General features: G+C 41.3%; 1 protein-coding gene across 6 annotated transcripts; it reads right to left on the bottom strand.

Annotated features, from left to right (window-relative positions):
- Positions 1-985: 985 nt before the first annotated feature.
- Positions 986-11,995, bottom strand: PDCD6 (programmed cell death 6). 6 transcript variants are annotated; one of them, XM_030446088.1, is made up of 7 exons: positions 11,753-11,780; positions 8,661-8,722; positions 7,225-7,308; positions 5,312-5,356; positions 4,039-4,197; positions 3,289-3,398; positions 987-1,764 (listed from the first exon to the last, which is right to left on the bottom strand). In XM_030446088.1, the coding sequence occupies exons 5-7, from the start codon at positions 4,193-4,195 to the stop codon at positions 1,666-1,668; spliced, it is 366 nt and encodes a 121-aa protein (XP_030301948.1). In that variant the 5' UTR covers positions 4,196-4,197; positions 5,312-5,356; positions 7,225-7,308; positions 8,661-8,722; positions 11,753-11,780; the 3' UTR covers positions 987-1,665. The 6 variants fall into 6 exon arrangements, with proteins under 6 accessions (XP_030301949.1, XP_030301948.1, XP_030301947.1 ...); XM_030446087.1 differs by lacking the exon at positions 11,753-11,780 and adding an exon at positions 11,502-11,692; XM_030446086.1 differs by lacking the exons at positions 7,225-7,308; positions 11,753-11,780 and adding an exon at positions 11,502-11,691.
- Positions 11,996-12,002: the final 7 nt, after the last annotated feature.

Below are 12,002 nucleotides of genomic sequence, written 5' to 3'. Positions count from 1 at the left end.
CCAAGAAACGCTCTATTGTCTTTTGTGTGATGATGCCCTGAGTGCTGTCAGAGAATTCTTTGTTTCTGTGTGGTCATGGTATGGAGATCACTGGTCTCTCCCCAGATATTTCATACCAGGAAAGTGTTGAGAAAATGTTGCTGAACTGTCAGGTCTGAACTGTAAGGGTTTGTTTGATTATCACTTGACAACTAGTACCAGCTTCTCTGCATGACAGATGTTGATAAATACATGGGTGCCACTTGGCTGTAGTCTGCATCCTGTCACCCAATACTATACTCTGGCTAAGACACTTAGGAATAACAATATCACATTGATTTTTTTCAGGCAGGATGTCTTTCTTTCTGGTGGTGGACCCAAACCCTCTCTGCATAATCTCTTGAAATGCTGCTGAGTATCACCGACAGCATCCAATTCTGTACAGGCACTACCACCACCACCAGCAGCTCATCTGCCTGGAGCTGTTGTTATTACAGAGTTTGAAACAAAGGGTGAGTGTAAACTGCCTGCATACAGTGAAATAAATCAGCATTGCTACAGTGTGAGGAAAAAGTCTTTGGATAAAAACTTTCCTCTGGATACTTTTGTAAACATATATAGTGAAGAGCTACAGTTATATAGTTACAGGTGAGTGATAATGCTGCCTAGGTATTTTAATTGCTTTGGATGGCACTGGTGGAAGATTGTTAGAAGAATTCTCAGATAGCTTGGTAACTTCTCTTCTTCCAAGCTGCTTCTTCAATGTTTCTGTGGGAGCTGGTGCACAACAGGAACCAGTAATGACTGGTTTTGGTTAAGTTTTTCCATCGAGTCCCTCTCCCTCTGTAAAGGGTGAGATGGAGGATTAAGTGCTGAGAATGTTTGACTGTCACTCCACAGCCACGCCATGCCTTGTGCTTCAGTGCAAAAAGGAAGACTGTTGGTGTGAAATCAGCCCACTCAGAAGAGGGAACTGTATCACCAGAGTAATTAGCTAGTTTATTTTTGTAGGGAACTTTGTTTAGGAGATGAAGTATTGGACAAAGGTATGTGTGTCTGTAGATGTCCTAAGGTTACCCTGAAAGAAGGAGGCAGCTAGAAAATAAAAAGGCAATGAAAAAGGCCAGTGCTGTGAAGTGAGAAGAGGGACTCCTGGACTGCAGAAAACTAGAATACAGAAATAAAACCAACAACTCCTTAAAAAAAAGTGAACAAGTACAAAAGTGAAGTAGACTACAAAAGTTGATCTAATATTTTTACTTAATTTTAAATTCTGTATTAAAAATTAATACATTAAACTCTTATAAAAGTAAGGCACATGCAAAACATGTTGTGCAACTTTTGACTTTCAAGTCTCTTATAAACTAGCAAGCATTATTGTAATTTGGCATTTCTAAAGTAATTTTTTCCCATGCAAGATATGTGGAAGAAGGTTACGTTTGACATTGCACCAGTTACATCTATATTCTGTGCTTTCCACATTACAGTAAGCAGAGATGGTCACATCCTAGTCATACAAAATAAAAACCAACTCAAGTACTGATTCTGAAGGTAATGACCAACAAATACAAAATTTAAGAATGTGAAGTTATATCCATTATGATACATCAATAATCTTATTCAGTACAGGATGATTTGGCAACTCCAGTCTGTGTAATGCCAGTGTGCAATTTCTAGTTATCAGTGTCATACGATGCTGAAGACCATGGAAAGATACTGCTCATAGGACACCTGAATCCAGCCATCTTGATCAGTATCGTACCGCCGGAACACATCAGTCAGCCTCTGAAAAGGGCGGGGAAAAATACATGTTGATTTTTTTTTTTTTTCCATTGGGAACATTCAGTCTGTCCCCTTGCCACATAGGTTTCTGTAGGGTTAAGGACACTCTATGTTCATCCCCTCTGTAGACACTCTAGTGTCTCATGCATACAGAGGTAGCTCTTTGCCTTGGCTTCTGCTTGAGCTGTGTAGCGGATCTGATTTTAAAACTGCCTTGTGCTACGCTGTCCAAGGCTACCTAGGCACTTGGTAGCCAGACAGTTTTTTATAACTGGCTGTAAAGGGGCGGGAATAATGCACAGTTCTCATCAGACATTTATGAGTCAGCTGGAGACAGAATCTAGCAAGTACCTTGTCCATTTCTCAGTTGTTAATTAAATATTCTGTGTATAAGTAGTATCTGAGCTGCCAGAGTAGCTGGCACCCCAGAGGTACCAGGCTCTACAGGTAAGAGAGTGCACTGGTGTAGCTACTGGCATGGCTTAACTAACACCAGCTAAATGATATTCCATTTCATAGCCTTCTTTACCTGAGTTTATTATAAAGTATAATCAGAATCAGCTTCTATTACAAATTAATATAAAGACAACTGATGTTAGAGCAGACTTATCGTTACAGACCTAAATGAGAACAAAACACCTGTATGCAGATAAGAGATACAACTTTTACAGTGACTCGTTTCTCATCGTGTTTCCTATCAGAAGATAATTTAATATACTGTTGCAATGCTGGCCAGTATCAGAAGAATAACCTTTTTCTTTACCTATGAAAGTTCAGCTAGGCCACTGCTACACTTTCCCAACTTTTCCCCAAAGACTTACATACATTTCAGAAAAGTCAGAAACACTATAGGGAAACATTGAGCACTGAGGTAAGGAATTATTCAGTAGCTGATTGCTCAACAAAATAGAAGTACCTGTAAAACTAGAGTTCTCTCTCTCTCTCTACAAACACACACACACACTCATGTGTGCATATATTTCTGTTGCTGGAAGAATTTTTGTCTGTTTTACATGTCTTTTAGTACCACTGCCCTTGTAAACTATTACTGAGGAAAAGTGAGCAAAGTCTGAATATTTCAGCTGTGAGGTCATACTCCTTTTTGTCAAGAGCCTTAAACAAGAGAAAAAAAATGCACAATTCACATATAAGACTTAAGGGCACAACAAGACAAGACACAGGCCAGTTTTATCACACCCAAGATCCAGAGGCACTCTGTCTATTACACATATGTAAATAGTGTTAGGTGTTTTCCTTTTAAAACACTGAGTCAACATTTTTTTCTCCCATTAAAAAATAAATATTTAACAGGTCAAAAATAGTATCAAATTTACTTGTGATGCAAGTGGGTAAAAAGTGAATAACAATAAATTAAGATGTCTCTGTAGCACCTCTCCCATACTTGATCCAAGTGGTTTATTTATATGCAAGTTCCAGCATTATAGTTAAAGGGAGAACCAGAAAAGTTTAAGGTGATTAATGTCAATTTAATAACAACAAAAAAAAAAAGTACCTCTCCCTCCTTACCTGTAAAACAACACAGCACTGAATAAAGTCATCAAATGCAACTTGTCCTTTTCCTTGTCTGTCAAATTTCCGAATAAGGATATCATAGAATTGATCAGACAGTCGGTAACCTTGGAAAGGAGAAATGCTTTAAAAGGTTTCAATTACCACAATCCTTTTATAAAAAAAACTATGCTGTTTAGCAGGTGTGTATAAAAGAACAAGAAAACAGTAAGGTGTTACAGGAGACAATTTTTTTGTTGTTTGCTTTTTTACCAAATCTCTCCACAATGGAAATAAACTAAAATGCATGCAGTAAAAACCATGCTTAAGAATAATCCTAGCCAGTCATTGTAAATATAATTACTGATTCCAGCGGCAAGTTGGTTGAGAGGATGGTTCAGAGCCACAGCTCAAGTTTTCATACGTGAAGTCAATTAACTTTTATGGTCAGAATGCCACCATAGCATGGACAGCTGGCTTTAAGTGGCAAGCTGCATCAAGTCTCAAGTTCTGACATTTACCTGACGCATTGGTATTGCTCTCAGAGCAGCTCACAAGGCAGATGGAATGCTTTCCACACATGTGCTGACACATCCAGTTTCACTTTTTTTGTTTCATAAAAGGAAATAGCTTTAAAAAAAAATAGCATGCTTGTGGCGTGGCTATTTTTAGGAGGTACCTTACAACTAAAACTGCATTTCACCTACCTCATCTTCAGTCAAGCTCAACATAACCCAGTCATAAAAACTATAATTACAAATGAATTACCAAAACCTGTTAGTGCTTGCTTTAGTTCATTTTTGTCAATCATTCCAGAATTGTCTCTGTCATACGTTCGAAAGACATTCTGCCAGTCTGTGATGTACTTCCAGACTCCTGTGAATTCATTGAAATTCACACCACCTTTGTTTTCTCTGTCAAACATGCCTGAAACAGAACAAAGCCGACACATATATAACCTTAATGATACTACACTTCTGTATAGTAAGCTCATGTTCTAAGAAACTGTGAGAGTCCTTTGTGCAAGGTACTGAAGGCAGGAAAGAAAATGCTAAAATACCAGACATTTTGAAAAGTCTGGCCAAAAAAAAGCAAGCAGTCACTCACTGAAGGAGGAAAAGATAAAGCAATATAAAAGAGGCCCAGAATGAATCACATGATGTTTATTTTTCCTTGGTTTTTTATTTCCATTTTGGAAATGTTGAGGGCTTGATTGATCATCCAGTGACAAAAGGGGCAGTGTATAGAGGTTTGTTTTTTTTTCCTAAGGACATGAAAAAGTCCATTGACTGCCAAAAGTGCTGGGATATTCACCTGCATTTGACTTACTGATACCGTCACCTTTATGCAAACAGCATGTTGCTCAGTGACAGAGCTCAGACTGCTGCTGAATACTTATTAAAAACAAAGCAAAATATTTGGTCATTGGATTTATGGACTGCATTATAGTAAATATATTTTAGTGCTTTAATTGTTCTGCTGTTTCTACCATCATCATCTTCTACAGTATTGAAAATCACAATTCAAATACTATAAAGCTTCTGTTTGGTCTTTTTGGAGCAGAACATAGGATTAAGATGCAAAACATAAAGACAAGCTATGTAATAGCTTTTTAGAATACTTAAGGTGACAATTTCCTTGTTTAAAAGTGACATTTGCTGTCTATTCAATCGTACAGTAACATTTTCCTCAGGCTCCTTTGACAAGTGCCTGTGTGTGCACACAAATGGCAGTCCTGGATTATTGAAAAGGGAAAATATTTGAGTTTCACTTACTACTGCTGGGCTGGCTGGAGGAAAAATAAAAAAGAGTAAAGACATTGAACAACACCATCTAACAATGACAGACCAGCTTGTTAACACCACTGCCAAATTACTTTAAATGACCTTTAAAGAGGCATTCACCATTACATTAGAAATACATATTGTATTTGTACATACTTATCTCTCTCATTCAGTGCAGCCATTGAGAGTATTCTCAATTGTCTGAACAGATCACAAACCAGTACCTTGACTGTTTCACATCACACAACTGCACTCACCAAGAATGGACCTCACTGTTGCTGGATTAAATGGAGTCCATGTGCCTGCAACAGGAAGAATTATTTAGTTCCTCAATACGAAGTAACATTTCAAAAAAATGCAGCCAGCCAACAGACCAACCAAAAAGTCAAAGAACTTCAGTTGGATTCAAAGCCAGATGACATGGAGCTACCATACTATAAATAAGACTGCTTTGAAGTAACAATGTTCTTGACTATTCAGAAATTACCTCAGATCAATGCTTTACAGACACTACACAGAAAGCAACAGTTTTCAGACTGCACCAAAAAAAGAAAATAGCACCCAAAAAACAAACCCCCCAAATCCTGGAAGAACTAAGAAGGAATTTCTTTTTTATCCCACTAGTCAAGAGGTATTGGATACAAAATCAAAACTGAAGTCCTTCTTTCTCTAGTGATGGGAGCAGAAATTTCTAAATTACAACACCAACAAGGTCAGACATCTATTCCTCAGTAAAACCCCATCAGCTTCCTATTTTACAGGTGGGTTTCTCTAGGGCATTTCGTTTCTGACAAGTGAAGAGAAAAGGTTCCTGACATGGTATAGTCACACAGTGCAATTTAGAGTCAAGCTGAGTGTAAATCCCACCTTCAAATCAATGAGGTGCTAGTTTAAATTAGTATTATCAGACTAATTTAAATTAGTATTATCAGACCAAGAAGTGTTGCCACTTAAAAGGGCCTGAGCAGTAATCATCTGAAGAGGAGCTTTGCACTTCTCTGAATATTTACAGGCTAGTCACCTTGGAATTAGTTTTTGCTGGGTTGGGAACATTCCAGAGAGCTAGGAAGCATTAAGCTTTTAGTGAAAAGAAATACTGTGCCTCACCTAGAAGATCACCATCAATTCCCTAGGGTCTGCGAAGGAACCAGGAAGACCAAGAAGCATGTGTGAAATGAGCTGCCCTTGACTGAAGGGACCACGAAGAGCAGGGGTACTGTAGAGGTGTTTGCAACTATGCCATTAGGTGACCCTAAATAAAGTCTGTGCTGGTAGGAAGCAGGCTTTGTGAAGGCCTGGCTGCTGGCTCAAGCTGCAGTGCTGTAAACACTGCTTATACCAGCGCTGAATTTCTCCCATGGAAGGGAAGCTGTATCAGTGCAAGTCTACAGATGCAGCACTATGGGAAAAATCTCTGTACTGTCAGGCAGGCCACGTGACTACTTGCACATAAAGAGAAACATAAGCAGAGAAAAAGAAGTAAAAATGGCTCTGAAAATGCTTAAGCAGCAGTTTAGACTAAGAACATCAGTACCCTGAATGTCTCCTGACAAAACTAAATGGAATTATTAATAATGTGCCAACATTAAACACTGAACCGAGTAGAAGGGAAAAGGTGAAACTACAGTTTGAAATGTAATGTATTTTGTATTGAAATTTTAAAGAGACTCCTATAGACACCACAGAGTGAAATCAGGACAACTCCAGTGCTGAAGAACTGTACTGTCCCTCCTTCTCCCCTGGCTCTACTACTGACTTACATAGCAGCACAGAAAAAAAAACAAACCAAAAACCACAAAACAAACCAACAACCAACGAAAAACCCCCAACAAAACAAAACAAAATAAGAAGGAAGCATAGGATTTTATTGTGCAGACAACTGTATGAAGTGGTGATCAGCCCCTCCTGGGTCAGTAAACTGTTATTTGCATAAACCTGACAAGTTGAAAAGCTGAATGTCAAAAACACATTGAACTTCAAATTTTAATGAGGACTATGCATACTTTTTAAAATGTTTTAGAAATAAACACAAAACATGATTTTAGCCCAATGTTAGCAGGACAGCTGCACACAACTATCCACTAAAGAATATATTTTGAAAATAACATAGTGAATTGTTAGTGATATTGGCGTACAAGATCTAGAATCTCTTGGAATGAAGGAAGCTTACAGTTCTGCAAATATTTTGTCTAATTTTGAATTCACTTGGTGGGGATTCTTCTTAACTGCAAAGCACTGAAACTGCTATTCTACACTGTAAATACAGAAAAAAAAAAGAGTTCAGATAGTCACCACTGACTATTACCCTTAAATCCAATAGGACAAGAAGATACTTAAAATATATGAAGTTTAAAATGGCAAGTAAAGCCAGGCTCACACACATATAAGGAACATTGTAATCTTAAATGAAAACAGTGACTTAATCAATTTAACTTAGCTTTCACTGAAGTTTCTAATAAAAATAGTATTTTAATTATGAATCAAGTCTGCAGCTACAATTAATTGCTTTCAATTTATCGGATACATTATTAAATAAATACTCTAGTAAATACGCTTAGTTACAAACCCACAATTTTACTAAATAGTCACCCAAATTTCTTTCAAGTCAGGTGATTACTGATAAAAAGGAGCCCTTCAGCCTGTGTTCATTGCATTTTAGCCCATTAAATACACAAAGCACAAGAAGGATGAAGGAAATAAACCTAGGGGAAAAGAGAACTTGATATGGAATCAGGGGTGCATTAACAGTTTCAGTATGGACTTCTTCAGATTTCTAGGTGGGGAAAAAAGCCCAACCACAAAGTACAACCCAACCCACCCAACGTCACCAGCAGGAAGCAAAAATAGACTACTGGAAAAAAAAATTATTTTTTATTTTGCTTCCATGAGTTACTTGACCATACCCTGGTTACACTTTAAACATTACAACAGGGAACTGACACACTACTAGGAAGTTTTAATACAAATCTAGAGTGCATGTTTCTACTTTGCTGGAAAAAATGCAAACATGCCTCATTTGGGGAAAAAAAACCCTAAGATATTACCATCTTCAATTACTGTGCTGTACTGTATCAGAAGACTTCATGTGCAGTAAAAAGGCTGGTTGCAAACACAGGATGTTAGTCCAAGTTATACACTGATCCTTGTTAAAAAACACAGGCTCAGTAGTGATGACCAAGGAATATATAAATCACTGTTTATGTTTTCTAGGTTATGAAGTAGAGCTGGAAAAAACAGATAGGGATGTGCATGACTTCAGTCCCCAGAATACAAATCAGTCATGTTTACATTAGGTACTCAGTTTATAATGCATTAGAACTAATGTTCATCAAATCCAGAAAACTTCCCTTGAAATCCAAAAAAAGACCCAACCCAGGAACAACGCGCTTAGCAAAAAATGAAAAATAAAAATCAACTACAATCAGGAGGATTGCCCATTTTTAAATTTCCCCTTCAGCCTACTGCTGTAGATTAATACTATGTAATCAGTGGTAGGAACATTGCCCCATAACCCATTGAAGAATTATGGCATCAAGCAACGAGTCTCATATGAAATGTAACACGGAGTTTACAATGCACTGCCTCACTGCTCATGTACAGACTTACCATTGGATAAAGCCTGCTGAAGTTCATTATCAGATATGATTCCACTCCTGTCTTTATCAACCCTGGAGAAAAAACACAAAAAACCAAAAACCACCACCAGTAAGCTTTAAATGGCTGAAATTAATAAGAACCCCATACTGAAGACTTTACAGAATCATAGAACGGTTTGGGTTGGAAGGGACCTTTAAAAGTCATCTTGGTCAAGCCCCCACAGTGAATGGGGACACCTTTAATTAGGTCAGGTTGCTCAGAGCCCTGTCAGCCCTGGCCTTGAATGTCCCTAGGGATGGGGCCTCCACCACCTCTCTGGGCAACCTGTTCCAGTGTTTCACCACCCTGACAGTAAAAAGCTTACTAATATCCAATCCCTGCTCTATCTTAAGACCATTGCCCCTCGCCATATCACTACATGCCCTTTGTAGACCCTCCCCCAGGTTTCATGTAGGCCCCTTCAGGTACTGGAAGGCTGTTAAAAGGGTTCCCCAATCTTCTCTCTAAGCTGAACAACCCCAATTTTCTCAGCCTGTCTCCACAGAAGAGGTGCTCCACCCCTGGATCATCTTTGTGGCCCTGCTCCCACAGCTCCATGTCCTTCCTGTGCTGAGGTTTCAGAGCCTCCCCCAGGTTTCATGTAGCCCCTTCAGGTACTGGAAGGCTGTTAAAAGGGTTCCCCAATCTTCTCTCTAAGCTGAACAACCCCAATTTTCTCAGCCTGTCTCCACAGAAGAGGTGCTCCACCCCTGGATCATCTTTGTGGCCCTGCTCCCAGAGCTCCATGTCCTTCCTGTGCTGAGGTTTCAGAGCCTCCCCCAGGTTTCATGTAGCCCCTTCAGGTACTGGAAGGCTGTTAAAAGGGTTCCCCAATCTTCTCTCTAAGCTGAACAACCCCAATTTTCTCAGCCTGTCTCCACAGAAGAGGTGCTCCACCCCTGGATCATCTTTGTGGCCCTGCTCCCACAGCTCCATGTCCTTCCTGTGCTGAGGTTTCAGAGCCTCCCCCAGGTTTCATGTAGCCCCTTCAGGTACTGGAAGGCTGTTAAAAGGGTTCCCCAATCTTCTCTCTAAGCTGAACAACCCCAATTTTCTCAGCCTGTCTCCACAGAAGAGGTGCTCCACCCCTGGATCATCTTTGTGGCCCTGCTCCCACAGCTCCATGTCCTTCCTGTGCTGAGGGTTTCAGAGCCAGACACAGTACTCCAGGTGAGGTCTCACCAGAGCAGAGGGGCAGAATCCCGTCCCTCAGTCTGCTGGCCATGCTTCTTTTGATGCATCCCAGGATGCACCCGGCTCTCAGGGCTGTGAGCGGGCATTGTTGGCTCATGTCCAGCTTTTTATCCACCAAGTACTTTTATAAGCTGCAACTAAGTGCTAAGCTGACACATTAATGATAAATGTGTTATGACCTACTTAACTTTCTCCTAAGCATCATCAGTCAGCTTAAAGCACATTTCTCTTACATACAAAATAATGCAAAGTTAAAGTGGGGGTTCCTCACTGACATCAGGTACCTACTCTGGATTTCATCTGACCATCATACAGCAGTCATGATCTGGCCATGACAGGGTGATAAGACCCTGTCATTCAGGGCTCTTAAGGTGCTCCTAGAAGTCTTCACAGGCCTCATTTACTGCAGGAGTTTGTCAGTGTAATTGGAAAACTTCATCTGATCATTCACCTGTTTTTCCTCCTACTTGCTCCTGAACATACTGAGTAAAAATTGCAGAAAAAGCTCCATCTGTCAGTGTGGCAGATACGCTCCATTTTAGTCAGCCACTTACCCACCAAAAGGATGGTTTCCTCCTTTTTATTTAATGTCTCCCTTTCATTTAATGTCTACTGGATTTCTTCAAAGACCTTTAATACTTACATTTTATCAACAGCCTCTTTGGAAACTATATAGATTGTATCAACAGCATCCGTTCCAGCTACATACACACTCAATCTTTATCCAACATACTCTTAAGACTTACAGGAAACTGCCAGCCAGGAATATTTTCAGCAAAATCCATGGCAACTCTCCTGACTAGCTACATGATTTTAAATGGTTTCTACTGGTTTGCCTGATGCAGAAGTTAGACTGTCCATCAGTTTCTTTCTGGAGCCTTTAAAAAAAGAAATGACATGATGCATGGCTCGTCCAAATTCTCAGATGAAGTGGTTTTAAGGGAGGCTGGGTAGGTAAGCTGCCACATTCCTGAGTCACTGGTGAGTTACTAAGTAAATACTATCCAGTTTTAGCAACTTACTACTCCTTATCTACTCTTTAACCTCTCCTTGCTGTCACTTGATTCAAGATAGATCCTCTGACATATCTCCCATAAAAATGGATACAATGTAGGAACCTCCCTGGTTTTCTCAAAGTGACATAACTATGAAGAACTCCTTTGGTTTCATTACTACTACAGCCTCAACAGCATGCTTTATTTTACATGGACCTACTGACTCCCTTGCAGGTTACAGCTTCAGATGTATTCAAGAGAATATAAAGTTTTACATCAAGCATTCTTCAGATTAATTTTTACAAGCTTTCCTGTACTGCTACACTGACCCTTCAGCCTTCACACTCCTTTTTCCAGATTCTCAGGTAAAAAATGCCTTTAGTGTTTTCATCTCAAGGTTAACTTAGGGCTTCTGTTAAACCCCTTCCCTTGCTCTAGAACACAGCCAGACCTACTCCTCCTCAAACCTTTCTTAAGGTTTGAGGAAAGGTTCCTCAAACCGTCAGGTTCCTCCTACAGGACCATAACCACGATATTTACCCGCCCCGCAAGGCCCGAGGCAGCAGCCCAGCAGCAAATCCCGCACCGTAAGCCCAGGGCCCATGCCCCATGCCCGCCTCACTGTAGCACCCGACCGCTTCTGGGCACCTCCCAACGCCCGCTCTCTCCCGGCGCCTCCTCAGGCAGCGGCAACCCCGGGAGGGCCCGGGAACCACCGAGGGGCGCGCCGGGCCAGGCCCAGCAGGGCCCGGTGACCGGCGAGGAGGCGATAGCGCGGCAAGCGACGCGGGTCGCCCCGCGAAGGACCCGCGGTGAGGGTGCAGGGGCGGGGAGGTTGGGGGGTGAGTAGGGGGTGGGTGGCGGCGGCCTTACCTCTGGAATACGTTCCACAGGAAGGAGGGGTCGGGCAGCGCGGCAGCGGCGCCGCCGTTGGGCCTGTACGCCATAGCCCCTCCGCCGAGCCGCCGTGCAGCTCGAGCCTTCTCCTCCCCGCGCTTCCGGCACGGGATCCCTGACGTCACGCTGCCGGTGACGTCACGAACCGGGCAGGCACCCGGGCACCGCCCCGGGGAATCCCGGGGAGCGGACGCTCGCCGCGGAGAGGGCGGAGGCGGCGGCGGGG

Source organism: Calypte anna, chromosome 2 (genome assembly GCF_003957555.1).
Source record: "Calypte anna isolate BGI_N300 chromosome 2, bCalAnn1_v1.p, whole genome shotgun sequence".
NCBI classification, from domain to species: domain Eukaryota; kingdom Metazoa; phylum Chordata; class Aves; order Apodiformes; family Trochilidae; genus Calypte; species Calypte anna.
This window is presented reverse-complemented; position numbering and strand designations above follow the sequence as displayed.